Consider the following 18,995-nt stretch of genomic DNA (forward strand, 5'->3'; position numbering starts at 1 on the left):
CCAGGTGCATGATGGTATATAACCTCAAAAAGTAATCTAGTTCTAGTCTTGCAAATAGTAACCCTGTAAGAGTCATTGAGAAATCTTAGTCTGTGACGTAAAACTCAGCCACTTGCTGACAAATTGTCTTAAGATGCTTGTAGACGTTTACTTGTAAGGGGATGAAGCCTGATATGCAATAAAATACAAGCTATGATGAGGCAGCGTGGCCTAGCAGTGAGGTTTTAGGCCTAACTCTAACCCTTGTTCTTAAAGCAGGAGCTCTAGGTTCAACTCTGACCTGCAGCTCCTCTGCTTGTCATTCCCTCTCTGATTTCCTGCTCTATCTACTGTCCTATCGAATGAAAGCCCAAATGTAAACAAAACAAGTTTTTCCTTGCGAAGCAGGATGATCCTGTTCATTTCCTTCAGTTGAAGACAGATAAGAACATTTGACCTCCTCACACACCTGTTATCTGACATCCGTAGAGCTCGAAGCGCAGGGCGATGCCGTTTCTCCATGTCTGCGGTCGGATCCGAACAAACCGAGCCAAGACGGGCTGAGGGACTCGGTTCAGGACGACCTCGGTGGGGTCGGTGTTGGCGTGGAAAATCTGAAAACAAACATAAGAAGGTCACAAACTGTCAGATGCTGGTCTTATCTCCCGTTTTCTCACACACACACACTTCTTCTTCCTCCACACCCACCCACAGAGCGCCGATTCGCTTGGCTACACACACACACAGTGGCAGGCCGGACAAAGCGGAGACAACCCAAACACGGATCCGATGTCACCGTCCCAGCTGTCGATGTGTTTAAAGGTCAGAGGTTCAGCTCAGGGAGGCTGGGAAAGCCGGCCATGGATGACGGCTCCTCTAACGCTCGCACATTTCTCCCAGAGAGCTCTATAGGTGGCCGTAGGAAGCTGCAGGAGACGTGACCTGACATGATTGGCCGTCAGACTCAGGAAGTGAGTCCAGGTGGGCAGGATGTGAGTGAAATTCACTTCCCCAAAGCATCAACATTCAGGTTTTCTTCGGGAACACTCCCTTTCCTGACATTCGCTCTATAACGGAGGGGTGAGGCGGGAGGGGTCAAGGGGTGAGTGGAACTAGGGTGGTCGAGTTACTTCCTGCCTTGGGCTGAAAATTGTCCCATGATGCTTGAGGGCGTTTAACGGGGGACGTTCAGTGACAGACATGATGCTTCCTTTCTGTGGTGGTCAAGTCTTTCCCTGAACCACGCCGGCCTGTTAGTGATTATAAAACATCCTCCTCTTCATATGGAACCACCTCCGCCCTGCATGGGGGGGATTCTGGTGGTCTGACTCCACTCAGCATCACTGTACTACACCACATAGGGAGTCAGACACAGTTTTTATGGATGAAGGACAAAAGTCAACATAGTATGGCAGGACTGAGTGCTAAAGACCCGTAAACTAGCTAACGACATAAAAGGTTTGGAAAAACCAACAAAGAAAGGGCTAGACAGGCTCTGAGTGCATATTTCCCCTCCTGAGATACATTTTTTAAAGCCTTGTATTAAATCTGGGTTAAAGAGTGTCCAGAGTGTGCAGAGATGAACTCCTCAGGAGAGGAACGCCACCAAAACATCATCAGAATCAGCCTCGAGGTGGAGACCTGAGACCGGAAACACCCTCTGACCCCAGGTTCATCACTGAGGATGTGTCCGAGCCGCAGCATCTAGTATCACAAGTAACTGTCAGATCTTGACCTTTCAGGGCAGATACCCGTTATTCTTGCTTCATTAGACTGATAACCAATATTTAGGATCCATTTATATTTATGATGACAAACAAAAATGCACTCAGTGCTGTAAAACTAAGACTGCATGACAGAAAATCCACAGCTTGGCAGCAGGAAGTGATGCCGCATGCTCAGTGTCAGTCACACTCAGGCCTCAGGATGGAGATTGTTAATGTCTGATTATGAAACCCTTACTGGTGTTCTATTTGATCCAAGTCCTTATTGATACCAACATAAGTTTTATGTTATTTTGAACAATATTGTTAAAACGAGTTCAAATTAAAATCAAAACATAGTTATTAAGTAATATTTGTGCTTAAATGCAAGTTAAAGTTATCAAAACTTCCTACAGTATGAGTTTTGAACATGATGCTTTTTGCAGTATTGTGTGCTTTAACCTCCTAAAGGGAAGATGGGGGTCCCTGATCTTTGATGGTGTTTTCATGGGGGGTCACAGGCTGAAAGATTTTGGAAACCCCGTCATAGATAGGCCATCATGTGTACTAATGTTAGGATGCCAGACAACAAAGTAGAAGGAAGTGGTAAAAATTAGAAGAAAAAATGTGTTAAAAAAGAGGTAACAGAGTGGCACACGTGGATTAAGAAAGGCAACAAAGGATCAAAGATATGCAGAGGATTGTGAAAAGCGGTTAAAAAGTGGCAACAATGGGTTAAAGAGGTGAGCAATGGGCAAAAAACAGCAAAATAGTGGCAAAAACACGAGATTACAGTTGTGAAAAAGTAGTTAAAACTGGCAAAAATTGGCTAAAAGATGCAAAAATATTTAAAAAAGTGGCAGTACTGTTGGAGACAGTAGTGCAAAAGGCTTAAAATGGTATGAATAAGTAATTTGAATTTCAGAACCAAGTAATAGCTCGACACAATTCCAGCCGGGATGCTCACACTAATGCTACTGATGATAAACCATAACCAGGGAGGCCTATTCTCTGGGTTTTTAGGGGGCAGACAGTTCTGTGGTCAGGCCTGTAGAGATCTATTCTTTCCTGTTTGTTGGAAAGACAAAATGATTGTTTATTTTTAACAGAAGTGGTCTCAGATGAGTAGAGCTTGAGTTTAAAGCTCATTAAAGTTTCTCATCAAAACCAGGAATGTCTTTTTCTTGATGTTGCATTTTATTTACATTCTCCTGAAAGTCATTTTACTGAGCTGACCTTGAAGGCATCATGAAATAGCTGTCCGCTCGTTAAGCCGGGGATTAACTTAGATCTGCTGATTTCACCAAAGCTGGATTCATATTTCTAACTAAAGGAACTTTCTGCAAAGTTGGAGAAAACTTTTCAGCGCTGAACTGAGCAGATGAGGAAAACTGTTCTGTGGCCGCTGAAGCTATCATTTATCACACGCATTTCTCTCCATTTTAGACTGAAATTGTTCTTTATCCTCCTTCATTTGTCCTTCCTTACTCCATTTTAAAATCATAAATAAGTGATTTGTACTTTATTTTCCTTTCAGTGCAGATTTAAGGTACCAGGGAACTCTATTAAACAAGCCGAAGGGATTATGTAACATAAGAAATCTGTGAATCTGACTAAAGGCCTCCCTTCCATGCAGCCATACATCACATACTGAAGCTGCAGGGAAATAAAAACTGGAAACTAAAGTTTCAAAGAAATCTAAAGGAGCAACCTTCCTCCTCCTCCATCTTCATTTCAGCACCTCCATTTCCTCCTCTAAACCATAAAGTTGATTTCTCTGCACGCTTCCTCTCCCCCTCATCGCCTCTCTTCCTCTTGTTTGCGGCTACAAACTGAAACCACAAACACAAAGACACAGGAAACCACAAACACCCTCACAGATACACCCTGATCGCTCAGATAAGCTGTGGAAGCGTCTCTTAGGCCCACTGCTAAGTGTCACTCACTCCATCTGTCTGTCTGTGGTCGGCCCGCTCGGCTGATAGGCCAGCCGCCTGTCGACAGATTCCAACAAAGACGGCGCTGAGGAGCACGGCGGCGGCTGCACACAATGCAGCGATGGAAGACAAGTCTTACAAGGCAGGGAATTAAACATTAAAGACATCGTTTCTTAAAAAAAGCCCTACATGACTTTTCTTTTACTCCGATTCAAGAGGGGACGATCAAAGCTGAGCTCCTGTTGCCTAAAAATGTGATTTCCATACCGTTTTTCTGCTTCACTTCAGACTAAAAATATTGGAGGAAAATGACCCATTTGTGATTCTCCCCGCCTAAAAAAGCGGTATGATATTCCAGAAATTCCATAACCAGTGGGAATACGGCTTCAAAAATCCCACTCCAGGGGTTTTATTTGATTTTGGGCATGGCCTGATTTAATCAAGCCGAGCTGACACTGGTAATACAAAGCAGCGTGAGTGTTTGAACAGATAATCTGGTCTATCTGGGCTGTATCTGCCACCGCATCGAGGATAGACCACCATTATGTTTACCTAAGAGGCCAAACGGTGGGCTCTTATGGGGGTTATGTAAACACCCACGCATGCTCACACAAAGACAGGCGTGTGATGGAGATATTCTGACGGTGAAACAAAAGAGCAGCGGGGAGGAGAGAGAAGGAGGACAGGAAGGCAGAAAAATGACTGCAGGGGAGGAAGAGTCCTCAGAAGAATAGTTAAAAACAGATGAAGAGGTTGAATAAAGGACAGGAGAAATGAGGGATACGAGCAGAGGAATGTGGGAGCGAACAACGAGCACATTCATCTCCAAACAAGAAATAGTTCATCTGAGAACCCGTTCAATCTCAGAGTTTAAATCTAATTTACACCGTTTGAATGAATCAGGCTTGGTTTGCTGTCGTAAAGGCATAATGTCTCCACGATAAATGAGTTCAACAGCATGGAAAATAACTCGCTTACATGTGCCTGCTTTATTAAAGTCAGCAGCAGACCGTATGAAACACGGACACAGCCTCAAAGACATCAGCTGTTTCTGAAGAGGCATTTTGAAGCCAAATGATGGCGGCTGCCATATTGGAAAAGCTGCTAGAGCATAACAGACTGTGTCATGGCTTGATTTACATTTCAGCATGCATGTTAACAAGTCGGGGCTTTTAGGCTACCTGCATGAGCGCCACGTCATAAACGCCAAGACTCTCGCCTATTCTGACCACGTGTGTTTTGGTGTTTCCTGCAAAAACAGACATGACAATGATAACTAGAGAGCCATATTTACTTAGTTAGAGCAGCTTAGTCTAAGGGAGATTAACTTGCTTTTCAAAGTAAAAGTTTGTCATTTCTGTGGAGGAACATCTGCTGTTGGTGAGACATTTTTCCCAGCTTGGTTACAAAACAAATCCAGTCTCCTTTAGGGAGATTAACTGAGGTAAAACTTAGCAGATACAGGGCTGTGACAGCAGAGATGCTCTACAAACGTGGTTTTAAAGGTGTGACAGCACAATATGAGGCTGACGTGTCACAACTGTCACGCAACCAACACGCACCCACTCTGACATGACCATCAGTCTCTGTAGCAGCGACCAAAGAGGTGAAGTTAAGGACAGAAAAGGTAAGATTTAAGAACATTTGCTTTCTTTGAACCAGGCTGTGAACATTTTCATTAATGTGCTAAAATGGGCATTTTTATAAAGGACCTGCCACCGTCTAAAACGTCTGCATTCACTAAAAATAACCTCCAAAATCCACAATCCACAATTCCCCAAAATGTACAAATATATTCCCCAAAATTCCATGAAAAATGATGGAAATTTCCCTCAAATATCCCTTCCCACTTCACAATCAAATTCCCAAAATTAAAAAATAAATGTCCCAAGTTTCCATGAGCATACCTGAAAAATTTGAAGCAAATTATTCCCAATTAACTCAAATAAAATTTCCAAATACATTTTATAAATTAACACAAAATTACTGAAAACTGAAAAAGGACAATCCTCAGAACATGGAAAAACAATTACAAGTTTTTCATGCAATACTGAAAATTTGTAACACAAAAACACTTCAAATGAAGCTCCCTAAATAAATAAAGCGCTCCCAAATTTTCCGTAGAAATTCTTGAAAATTTACAAAATTATAAATGAAAATAAAAACAAATTCTCACAGTATTTCAAATTAAAAACTTAAACTTCAATGGACAGTGCAATTTTCTCAAAAATTCTAGTAGTAGACATTAATAGCAATGTAATTTTGTCTGAGAGCCAGGATATAACGTCCTCATATGTGTACGCAGGGTCTAAGGAGGCCAATCGCGCGTTCCTTATGACCTTCTCTGGTGCCGCCATATTTGTTAAACGAACCTTCTCCTTCTCTCATCACCTCTGTCGACCAAAGGGCTCTACAGCACCACCAAGTGGACAGAAAAAGCTATTGATTTGATCTTTTATCGTATCACTGACTTCAGTTCATATTAGAGATTATTGTGAAAACATTCTTAACTTGATGTGAATTGATACCACACAAAATCGCCACACAAAATCCCGTGATACCATGTTGTATGGATTTTAGAAATAAATCAAAATTAGGTTTAAAAATTATATTTAAATCACTGAAGAAGCAATGTTTCTTTAACCTGAAATGTGTTTTAAAAAGTAGAAAATATATGTTAAAAGCTCACATATAAGGGTAAAAAGGTGGTCATGATCTCACGGCTGATTGGTTAAATCAGCACATCACATCACTGGGCTGATAAAAGTATTGAGCTCAGAAATGTCTAAACTTTCCCTGATTTGTCCTGAGACGCCCTCGAAGACTAAAAGGCCATTAGCGGCTGCATTTCAATCTTTGTTTTGGATAAAAGCAGAGATTATAGTCGACATTACTGACACTAAAAGAACGACTCGCTCGATACCAGTCAGCCCTCAGGAGCCTCTTTTCCATTTCTCTGTAGAAAAAAGGAAGAAGAGAGACGTAAGGAGTCGTCAGTCCACTCTGAGCTTTTTCTGTCTCCTCTACTTCCTCCTGTCCTCTGTAAGGGTACCTGAAGGGGTCATTTGTCCGCCCACTGACCCATCACTTCCTGTGTTAAAGGTTAACAGCCCTGGGAAGCAGATGGCTGCTCATTGACTAGTCTGGTGATAACATGGTTACCTTTTGCCTCAATAGGGATGTCCGTGGATTAAACTGCTACCAATCTGTTGTCTAGACCACATCTGTAATCTGCCTGACGACCGGCTTGTTTTTTTCCTCACGTATGAGTGAATCCAGCCCGTCACGTGACATTTAGGCGAGGTGGGCTGAATAATTAATGCTGTCATGTTGTGTCTCCTGGCGTGGAGAGTCATGAAAATATAACGAAGCTCCTCACTCGTATCCAACACAGATGCGTGGATGGCGGCTGAAAGCGACGGTCAGACGTGTAAGTGTGGACATTGGCGGGACAGAGGCACCATGGGTATTTAAGTATTGATAACCTCTCTGGAGAAGGAGGTCAGCATGGAAGACAAACAAGCTCTAGGTCTGAAGGCAAACAGGGTGAAAGGGCACGATGAAGACGTTTTAAAGACAAACTGTATGTCCGTGTTTACATCAGCTCCATTTTTCTACCGTCACTCTCTGAGTCTGCCACGTCTCCTTCCTCTGCCAGTGTTTTCCTTCAAACTGATGGCACCGCAGGGAGGCGAAGGCAGTTCTGCACAAGACATTATTGGTTTCCCGGACGTTTTATCATCCCTGCCTCATTCTCTGTCCATTACTCTCGTCATTCATGTCTTCTTGCTTCAGTTATTCCCTCTGTCTTTTCTCGTCCTCCCTGCTCCAGACGTCCCCCCTCCCTCTCTCCGTATGAAGATGTTGACAGTAGGAACTGGTTCCAGCTGGCCGCTCTCCACAACTGCCTCAGAGAGCCGCGAGCATTGTGTGAGTGTGTTTATGCTGAGGTTGAAGCAGTGATCCTTATATGCTGTCTTACATCTCCTTATGTCCAAGTCTCCCACTGTGCACCAGTGTTCCCAGTTGTTTGTGGTGTGTGGAAATCTTTCAGACTGTTCTTACTCCAGATCCGTTAAATGTGGCAGCCGGTTCAGAGACCTAAAGCTTCTAAATATGACGGCCTAGGTAGCCCTTCAGCTTTTTTTTAAATATTGCCTAGGGATGTGTTAGGGAACAAAGGTTTGGTCAGACAACATCCAGAATCAGGGAGTCAGGGTCGGATTCATTTGTCAAACACTAAATTAAAACTTGGTGTTAAAAAGATCATTTCTTTGTTGTAACAATCCTTCTTAGCCATACCTTCTTCTGTTTATTTCCTTTTTAACCCTCCAGGCAGGGGCGTAACTAGGGATTCAGGGCCCCCAGTAAGAATATTACACAGGGCCCCCCTAAACCAGCAAGCCAAGCAACAAATGTTATGCTATTTTTATCACAAATATCTGTGCATTTTTATGTATTTTTGAATTTTATTTCCCCATTTATGAGTAATATTTTTACTATAGCTCAATTAAAATTTACTTGCATTTTTTGCAGCAATGGATACACCACTTGGGCATAAAAACACACTTTTATTGCAGGTTTCTCAAGTGTCCCTCCCTACTGTACTGGGTAATCAGTGCCCTTTTTTACCCATGCCTCCGGGGTCCACCCAGGAAAACTCACACAAAGGACCCTTGGGACACAAACGGGTCCCTGCAGAATAAAAATGCTATAAAAATCATATAAATTCATATTTTTTCCAAATTTAAATCTTAAATCTTTAATCAGCTTCAGCACTAATCAGAACTACAAAGTTTTTATTTATTTGAAAAAAAATATTTCAACATTTTTCTGCTTTTATTTCATGATGGCGGCCCCTATAATAACAGGAAAGCTACATAATATATAAAACATTTTCCAAATATTAACTGCAGGGTGGAATGTTTTGGGTAAAGTTAAAAGAGCCTTGTATATGTTAAAAAAAAAAAAAACAAAACTGATTTTTTTTGCATTTTTATTTTTAGCAGTAGAGGTTTAAAAATCACATAAATATTTTTTCCCCACTTTCAAATCTTAAATCTTTAATGAGCTTCAGCCCTAATCAGAGCTAAAAAGTTTTTATTTAATTTTTTAAATTATTTTGACATTTTTCGGCTTTTTTTTTTCAAAATGGCAACCCCTATTATAACAAGAAGAACCACATTATATGACACATTTTCCAAATATTAATTGCAGAGTTGCATGTTTGGGTTGAAGTTATTAGAACCTCGTATATGAAAATAAATTACAACAAAATTGATCCGTGTCATTATCATTTTTGAGCAATACAGGTTTAATATAGAATTATATAAATCAATATTTTCCCGCTTTCATCAGGTTCATTCCTAATCAGAACTATTATTTTTACATCAGTGTTTTTGAATAAAGATGATAACTAGGGCTGTTTGTGGCTTAACCCTCGTGATTTATCTTAAAATAATGACTAATAAAAAATTAAAAGTGGCTAAAAGAACCTTAATGGGTCCCAGGGTCTCTGAAGGGTTAGATGGTGCCACATTTGTAAGGAACGTGTGTTTGTGGGATGAGCAGCAGAGCTGAGGCTGTGGGTCACACCCATGAAAAATGATCAAGATGAAAACCTCAGTAATCTACAACATAAACAGCATGCTGCACTGAGGACCTGGACCTGCTCAGTGTTAGAATAATGCATGTGAAGAGTGGGTGAAAACTCCTAACTCTTTCAGTTATTTGTTCCACCTTTTTCCCTTTAAAGCATTGCTTAGACGTCGCTCAGTTTTACTGCTAACTGGAGCCATGCACACGCTAAACAGACCCCAGAACAGATCCTACTTTCAGATGTTCTGCTGCTGACCGGGGTGTGTTCTTGAGGATTTAAGGAGTGAAAACATGCTGCCGCCACATGCTGAACTTGAAAAATGGCGGAGTGGAAAACAAAGCCCGTGAATGTGTGACAGGGTGTGATGGAGGAGCGGGGAGAAATGCTGCGTGGGCTTTTTTTTCTCTGCACACGTGTGTTTGGAGATGTAGCACATCCTCACAAGCCTCTCAGTAACACAGCGCTCAGTTAGTGCCGGGGCTGATGGGATTTTATCACACTGACGGATGACAGAGTTTGTGTTTTTAATGTTAATGTGTTTGAGTGTTAAATCTACAGAAAGTGTGTATTCGTGTGTGTGTGTGTGTGCAGCTCCTGAGTATGTCTCATCACATAATGAGGTGCATATGTGAGCAGTGTGATTCAGAATTAACAAGTCACATGGGTGTCAAAGTGAAAATGTGTCGGCATGCAGAAAATGAGTCTGAAAACACACAAACGCTCACTTACACACATGAACACAGCGGCGGCCTGCTGGTGCGACTGAGGTGATACAAATCTGCAGCGCTGGGCTTTTTCCTCTTCCTACAGCACTTTTATTTCTTTACTAAATAAACCCACAACATTTGGGCTCCTCTTCTCTTTTGAATTCAGACAATTCTTTTATTCATATCTGATTCAGATGCACATCCATGACCTTAAACCTGCAGTGGGACAGTATGTAGATTCAGATACCAGGGGGCCCTCAATCAAAACACAAAAGACGGCAGAGCAGGGGTCACCACCCTTCTCCAGCTAAAGAGCCACAACAGAGAAACCATCTGCACAAACTCACCGAGATAATAACTGTCTACTTATCAGCTGAAATTTACACACATCTGACACAAATTAAGGAATTTCTGCAAGTAAAAATGCTTTTTGAAAGCACTTAAGTTTTCATTTAACAACTCATACAGCCTGATTCATCCAGTGTTTGCCAACCATATTTCCTTGGAGCCCCCTCAGGACCTAAGAGAGAAGAAAAAGTGACACACTGCCACCAAAAATCAAAACAGATTTAAACTGTTTCACAATAAAACCCTAAAAGTGGCCAATGAATGCTTTTCTTATCAAAATACTTTCTATAAATCACTTTTTTTGCCAATTTTTTACCACTTTAAACCCATTTTGGCCTCTTTTTATTCCCTTTTGATACTTTGTATGCCCATTTTTGTCCTTACACATTTTTGCCACTTTTATTCCCCTTTTAATACTTTTTCTGCTAATTTTTGCCACTTTAAACCAAATTTGGGGACTTTTTAATCCCTTTTAATACTTTGTATGCCCATTTTTGTCACTTTTTACACATTTTAGCCACTTTTTATTCCCATTTTTAAACTTTTTATGCCAATTTTTGTCTCTTTTAACCCATTTTAGCCACTTTTCATTCGTCTTGTAATACTTTTGTGCTACTTTAAACCAAGTTTGGTCACTTTTCATTCCCCTTTTGATATTTTTTATGCCATTTTTGCCACTTGAAACCAAATTTGGTTACTTTTTAATCCCCTTTTGATACTTTTTATGCCATTTTTGCCACTTGAAACCAAATCTGGTCACTTTTTCACATGAATGTATTTTTTCTATGGCTGTGTTTAACCACCCTCAGGTACAGTGGGGGTCCCCGGTCTTTGGGACCTTTATTTTGGGGGTTGTGAGATGAAAAGGTTGAGAAACACTGATGTAAATGACTAAATATTTGGATTAAAAGGTTTACTCTTTAATCAATCATGACGTTTCAGCATAAAAACCCAAAGACTTCTGCTGAGCGTACACTCTTCCTCCACAGCCACATTAACGGAGCTCACTGTTAAATGACAATTAAAAGAACCAAATCCCCGTCATTACAAGACCCCCCGACGAGAGTCAGGCTTCAACCACTTAAGGGCTCTTCTGGGGGGCTTAGGCCGGGCTAACTGGGAGTTACTACAACATGACTGCTGGATTAGCAGTCACGGAAGATTCAACGGGAGCCCGTGGGGACCAGAGGAGGACGTGGAGGTGTCGGGGAGAGTAGAGTGAACTCATCTGATTCATTTTAGGAGGAAATCAAGCCTGAAAACTTGTCTTTGATTGGAATCCTGCTTAACGACAGGTCTTCAAGTGGTCTGGGACCCAGAGTCTGAGCATGACACATATGGCATAATGGAGAGTATTTAGTGTTAAAATAAAAGGTTATCAGTCCTTAAATTTGAGATGGACCATGACAGTCAGGACTGTGAAACAACACTCCAGCTGGACTCAAAGTCCCTGAAGGCTTCACTAAGATAAGGTTTCACTTGAAAGGGGAAGACTTGAGGTCATAGTGACTGTGCTGTTTGACCTTTAAACGTAAAAACTGAGGGAGTTCACGCGCCGGTGCAGGTGGACGCTTCTGCCAAATTTGCAGATATTGGCTGCGGGCATTCCTGAGATATTCAGGCAGATGTAAGGACAGACAAGCAGGAAACACAGCGCCTGGAGCTGGTGCTGTCGCCTGCAGGGAGCCATAAAAGCGTTTATCTTCCTCTGCAGCAGCATCATCACTTCAGCCTGTTTTATCTGCATGGCACAAATCTGCTTTCTCTTATTGATCTCAGAGCTGGACTTTATTCCAAAAACTGTAAACATAACCAATTTTAAAAAGCCCCCAATCATCCAACAAGCACTTCTCCTCCATGTTGATTCATCTGTCAGAAAGTGTCTGGGCGGTGTTTTTCACTCAGACGGATTAGTGGACTCAGATTACACACGCAGACTTCAGCGTATACATCAGCGCACACATGCACACGTATCTGCAGACAGAGAGATCAGCCAGAGGTTACCCAGAGGAGGGGTCTGCAGCGCCTCCATGCATGTCTATGTGGAACCATTGGGGGACTATGGGGGGCTCTAATAAATTGCACAGATGTTGACTTTTTAAGACAAATCCACGTTTCCCTCAATAATCTCCACATCAAATACCCCCCACCGGCCCCACCAAAACCAATCACTGGCACGCACAGGAGGGGGGCCCCAGCCCAAGAGTGTGGATTAACCCTCTGCAAACCAACCCCCACCCTTTGCCAGTCCTGATTCTCCTGCTGGAAATCCACAGTGACCTTAACCTGAATGTGAGAGAGCGCTCAAATCCCTGGTAGGTCGCAGCACAGCGACTGCTACACCTGCACTGTGTACAAACAAACAATCCAAACAAGGATGATCCACAGAGGCTGGTCTAAAGCTCTCAGGACCACCAAAAACCCAACACACTGTTAAAACTGACCTCTGAAAGGGGGGCAGCAGTAGTTTCATGGCTCTGTGGCTGGGGGCTTTACACCATCACTAGTCCAACCTTCGTTTTGCAGGCCGCCTGCTCATCCGTCTGATCGATATCACAAGAATACTTCAGGGGATTTTCTCCAAACTTTGCATTAATATTCACTCTGACTTCAGGATGAACTGGCAAGATTTTGGAGGTCAAAGGTAGGGTTAAATGGTCAGGACTGTGCAGAGAGCACCCTCACTTCTACCTATAAACCACAATTTTTCATTCCCATGTCACTGAGAGCAAAAATTATGTAAACTAAAGAAATGCCAGGTCAAAAATACCAGAGCTCCTGTCTTAACTCCTCTTCACACCTCAGACCTCCAGAGGTTTCCTAACCCCTGCTGAGTTTATGTTTGTGTGCATCCACTGAGCGATGATGAATAGCAGCAGCTCTGATAAGGACACACAGAGGACTCCATTGTTCCCGTCTGCCAGCCTCCCGTCTCTATCTCTGCCTCCGTCTCGTTCCCTCGTTCTCCACCTCATGACTTGGGTTATGACTCGGGTTCATCGACAGTCCTGGAAGGAAGAAGACTTCTCCAGGAATGTAGCGAGCGCCGATACGATGCACACAGCCGCCTCTGTTGTAGAAGATCATGGATCATGGAGGTGGAGGAAAGGTTAGAGAGAGCCGAGCCTGTGACTGCAGGTTCAAATGCAGGTCGGGGGAGTTCATGGTGTCTGTTTTTACATCACTTTGTCTCAGGATGTCTGATCTATTTTCAGGTTTATCTTTAAGGCTTCAAAACTGTCCCAAAGTTGGCTTCTGCTTGGTCTAATAGGAAAGACTTGAGACTCCATTTTTACTCCCAAATGTTCACCTTTCTCACCAGTAAAACTTCATGAATCAAACTGGAAAATTCTTAGCACACTGCCCCGGTGGAAGTACCTCAACTATGAATCTAAAGTAAAGACTTTATTCATATCGACGAGGATATGGAGCTGGGACAAAAAGAGCCATAAATGTGCCACCCTTCAGGTGTTTTGTCACTGATTATTTCCTGTATATTTGAAGGAGATATAACCTGACTCTTAGCGTTCCACTCTGCAGGAGACACCGCTGAAGCTGAGCGCACAGACACGTTCATTCATTCACAGCATGAATTCAGCCAACAGCCAAACGTAAAAATGCCATGGCCCACATTAAAATCTAAAAATACTCCGACACTAACCTCCCCCAGCACTTGTGACTGAGAGGAAGAATTTCCCCAAATCTTTTATATCAAAAAGACAAAAGTTTAATGCCAGACTGGACTCACAGCAAAGCAAATTATGCATGCATGACATGTGCAAAAGTGTCTTAATGTAGAACTGTAACTATAAAACTGTGATTAATGAATTACCTACACAGACCTTCAGCTGTCTGCAACTCACACGCTAGGAATCACTGATCTAGAACAAACAGTGCTGCACTGATGAACAGGAACGTTTCTGTATTGTTACACTTTCATTGTGATGAAGTGATGACATGTACGAGCATGAAAGGAACAAACAATGTAAAAAAAACTCAAATGTATGAATTTATGCATAAAAGCCTGAAAATAAATGTTCAATATTTAGGACACAAAATGTCTGAAATAGTTATTTTGATCCCTGAGAGGTGTTGTTTTGGTGCAGTTTTGTCTTTTGCATGATGATTGGCTGAACTAAGTTCAGATGATGGAGATGGGGAAATGCATGTACAAGGAAATATGGCTTTAAGGTGAAAAATAGGGAGAAATATTTGAAGGGGTAAACGACAGCTGCATCCGTCCCCTGCAACACTTTAAAATGAAATCACTGCCTGGTGACTCTTTGCTCTGAATTAGGCTTAAAAAGGTGAAAGAACTTTAAAAAGGTGTGAGGGAATCAGAACAAGGACATAAACCGTCAGTCAAAACTGTAACAGATGTCACATAAAAACCTGTAACTAAACAGAAACGTGTCTTAACCAAAGATGATGATGATGTCCTGATGTGCAAAAAAACAAACATTACATTTGGTAGATTGGGAATCAGAGCGTCCCACACAGAATCTGGAAAAGCATCATCGCTATGCTGTGCAAAAGTGAATTTTCTTTGTTTGAGTCTTCCTCTTCCTCATCTCTTTAAACTCTCTGTCTCCCATAATGGGATGAGTGTTTTTGAAGTTTTAGCCATTACTCTAGCTGTGTTTCCATTACCCTTAGAAACATGCAAAATCTAAATAGTTCAATAAAAAACTTGTAATGGAAACACCTGAATTTAAAAAAAAAAAAGAAATCTTAAATTACACTAACAAGTTTTTACGCTCTCATGAAGAGGTTTTTCAGATGGTTTGATATAGAAATATATCACAAAAGAGTAATGGAAACACTTTTTCCACATTTACATTCTGCATTTTCTGAATTTAACCGTCCTCTAGGGCCGGGTAGGAAGTTGTGGAGGACCTGATGTGGGCCTCAGGCCACCAGTTGATGCTCTAAGTGGAACCTTAAAAAAATTAAAACAGCTGAAAAGCAACTCTAAATCTCAATAATCCACAACTTCCTTTTGAACCAGATAGCGCTGGATGGAGTTGTTTTTTACGAATTACACATTTTTTTCAAAAAGGCACTGAGGAAGTTTAAATAAGCTACACAAAAGCACAAACATCCCCATGAACACCGTCATCTCTAGTTTTATTGAAATGGTGCTATTGTTCTGCTGTGCTGATGGGTTTATTTGTAGTGTGATCTTATGATGAGAGGAAAGCGTTGCATCAGTCACGCCCTATAATATGTATGTTGTGTGTTTTCTTGGAACAGTGTTAATTTGGTCAACTAAAACTACGACTAAAATGTTCGACAGCCTTTTTTTCCATGACAAAAACAGGACTAAAACTAACAAAAATAGATCTGTGATGACTAAAACTGACAAAAACTAAGTTTAGTTTTCGTCAGGATGACTAAAACTAGACTAAAATGTAATGTAGTTTTCATCGGACATCTAAAATCTGTGATATTTCTCCACTGTGGGTAAATCTGTCAAAAAACAATACATCTGTATCTATTCTGCCTCTCTGCTGTAGAAAGCAGGGACCCCAGGTTTGGCAGGGTGCAGAGAACACACTACCATGATTTGGTACCAGATTTAGGCAAGAGAATAAATGCTTGAACTAAAAGTAAAGACTGAAATGTGAGGACTTTTATGGACTAAAACTAGACTAAAACTAAAAAGGATGGAAAAAACTAAAATGTGACTAAAACTAAAAAACATTTCATTTAAAGAGTAAGATTTAAAGCAGCCAAAATGAACACTGCCTCGGAGCCTACCTTGTGGTTCTTGCCGTGCCGGTACACCATCCAGTCCTCGCCGTTGGTGCTGACCTCCAGTTTGAACGTGGTGACGTAGTACGACTTCTGCGTCTCCTTGGACACGGCGCCTTGCGTAGCGATTCCCGTTAACACCTTCAGAAAGTGGAGGTCGACCTGGAAAGACACAGAAATAAACTTTATGGTGTGTTTTCCTGCTTTAGCTGATGTGTGTCTAATAATGGAGAGATGGAACGAGCGTGTGCATCGCTCTGGGGATTGATGGCGGTCAGGGCTGATGTAGATACCACAAACAGACCCGCTGCGGCGTCTATCTGTCACACAGACAGCGGGGGATGAACGCCGACTGTGGCCCGCCGCTGACGTTGGCTGCTGCGTGTGCGTCGGCGCTCTGTGTTTGTGTGTAAAGGGGGGGGAAGGCTGGAGGCAAAGATCAATGGCAGAGTGTTAGGATGCATTCCTGAGGAGCACCTTCATCAATCACCGACTCCTCGCCACTCTCCTCGCCGCTCTACCCGTGTGTGTGTTTGCATGCGCTGGTGTGAGTCTGAGACAGGAAAGATTGAGAGCGCAGAAGCACTTCCTTATCATGGTTTCACAGTTCCTCTATTTCCTGCTGTACGTCCTCACTGTATACACCAAGCTTTTCCTCCAGCATCCTCCACAGCAGCATCACTTCTCCGTCCTTTAGAGCGTGAGGCTTCAGAGCTCGTGTTACGGACATTTCTCTGCTGGAGTTAGAATATCCACGTCTGACTCCAGGCTGGGGAAATTAAACGTACTGTGTATAAAAGTCACAGCGTTTCATCACTGCTCTGACAACTTTTTTCTCCTTTCCAGCAGATTTAGCAGCTTCATCCGAGGCCCAGCACCTCAAATCTGACCCTTCAGGTACCCGTATCTGAGCCCTGTCCCCTGACTGTTTAAACAATCCATCAGAGTCAGACTCCTGACTGTATTTTAGAAAAATCTGACATCTTTAAGGTAATATGTTAACTGAAATTAAGGTATAAAAGTGGATTTACATGAACAAAATGGAATCTCTGCTGGAAACTTCCATCTCCACTCCTCCATGTGGATTTGTTTTAAGGGTCCGAGGGTTTTGCCCTGAGCCGGGTCTACAGGTTTTGCGTATTTCGGGCCTGGAGTCATTTGCATGTCACACCTTACAGATCCAGTCCCACTAAATCAGCGATACTCAACGTCTGGCTCTTTTCTAAGTATTTGTGGCTCTTCTATGTCTTAATTTTAAATATTATTCCCCCAGAAAACCTGAAAAAAGGCAAACTTTGTTGCCCTTTTTCCCCATTTTTTCCACTTTTCCTCTATTTAAGCTGCATTTCAACACTAAATACCATTTTTTTCCTACCTTTTTACCCATTTTTGCCACTTTTATCCTGTTTTTGCCCGTTTAAGCTACCTTTTGTCATTAAATATCACTTTTTCCTTATTTTTTCTCCATTTTCGGCACTTTTTTTTGCAACTTTTTGCCCTTTTTAAACCACTTTTATCCCATTTTTGCTCTTTTTCAGTTTTTCTCCCATTTTCACCCACTTAATTTACCTTTTTTTATGAAATACCACTTTTTTCCTAGCTTTTGCCCATTTTAGCTACTTCTTTTTGCAACCTTTATCCCATTTTTGCCCCTTAGACACTTTTATTTTCACCACTTCTCACCCATTTAAGCTACCATTTGCCATTAAATACCACTTGTTTCCTATTTTTTGCCCATTTTTGCTACTCTTTACTGCTTTTTGCCCATTTTAGTCACTTTTCATTTATTTTTTTGCCACTTTTTGACCATTTTTTGCCACTTGTAACTCATTTTTTGTCACTTCTCACCCATTTTTACTACTTTCTGACCCTTTTTCCACATTTTCCTGCCTTTTTTGCCAATTTTCACCCATTTTTGTTGCTTTTGACCATTTTTGCCATCTTTAACTCATGGTAATTGCTACTTAAAGCTGTTTTTGCCACTTTTCACCTCTTAGATTGTGGCTCTTCAAAGGTATTTTTTTAATAATTTGGCTCTTTGGTTGTGCAGGGTGGAGTAACAGTGGAGTAGAGGTTGAGGTTACTAAAGAGAAACTCTTTCCTCACTGATCTCTGGGATCTCTGAGAAGTTCGCCACAGTGTCGTACCTGTATGTACTCCTTGTTGCTGTCCTCTGACGGCGTCCAGGCGTTGTCGTCGTTGTTGAGTCGGGCCTGACGCGGCAGCCAGCGGTTGTCGTAGAAAGACGTGGAAGCGCTGATCTGATCGTCGCTGATCTTCCCCGACTCCATCCCGAGCGCCATGCTGCAGTGAAACGCTGATCAGAGGAAGAAAAAAAAAAGCTTTACTTCATTTCTGTTTGAGATGGAGGTCGAGAAAGAAAGAAGGAAAGATGTAAATGTTTTCAAAAGGCTGGGAGCAGAGAGAGGCGGTGTATTAAAGAGCCTGGAGAGAAGGCAAATCCAGAGAGAGGGAGGGCAAAAGATGGCGGGCCAACAGGTGAGCAGAGGTAAATTGAGGTGAAGCTCATTTATATTCCTAAAGAAAATAGCATGAGTCTGCTTCTGTGGAGTAATGCTCTCTTAGGAGGCAGTCAAACAGATTCAGAGGGGTGAAGGAGAGCTTTGAGATTGAAATAACATTAAAGCAGGAGAGGTGTAAAAAAGACGGAGAGGGCGAGAGGAGAGAGAGATGACAGGAGCGGGGAAACAAGCAGCACAAAAACACTTTCAGGTGGCACTCACAGTCGCTGACTTCTTTGTGCGTCATGTTGTAGCGGGCCGAGAAGCCGTCTTTGGCCACGGCCATGTCGGTGTGGAAGGAGAGGGACAGCAGGCCGGAGGACGACTGGATCTCTGGAGGGATTTTAGTGCCGCAGTATCGGCCAATCAGAGGAGCCACTGCAGAAAAATCAGAGTGATGTCAACGAAACTGACAAGTGTTTAAATCTCTGCTTTACTTTCTTTCA

At 42.1% G+C, this 18,995-nt stretch overlaps 1 protein-coding gene across 2 annotated transcripts in view; it reads right to left on the bottom strand.

Moving 5' to 3' along the window:
* nrp2a (neuropilin 2a) overlaps nt 1-18,995 on the bottom strand; it is a 127,526-nt gene that overhangs the window by 40,241 nt on the left and 68,290 nt on the right. For both annotated transcript variants that reach the window (XM_041781630.1, XM_041781632.1), the window contains exons 5-8: nt 18,772-18,927; nt 18,175-18,344; nt 16,034-16,189; nt 449-593 (exon numbers count right to left, since the gene is read on the bottom strand). In XM_041781630.1, coding sequence (XP_041637564.1) covers nt 449-593; nt 16,034-16,189; nt 18,175-18,344; nt 18,772-18,927 — 627 coding nt within the window. The remainder of the gene's footprint in view (nt 1-448; nt 594-16,033; nt 16,190-18,174; nt 18,345-18,771; nt 18,928-18,995) is intronic.

The sequence above is a fragment of the Cheilinus undulatus genome, linkage group 24 (genome assembly GCF_018320785.1).
Source record: "Cheilinus undulatus linkage group 24, ASM1832078v1, whole genome shotgun sequence".
In the NCBI taxonomy this organism is placed as follows: Eukaryota; Metazoa; Chordata; class Actinopteri; order Labriformes; family Labridae; genus Cheilinus; species Cheilinus undulatus.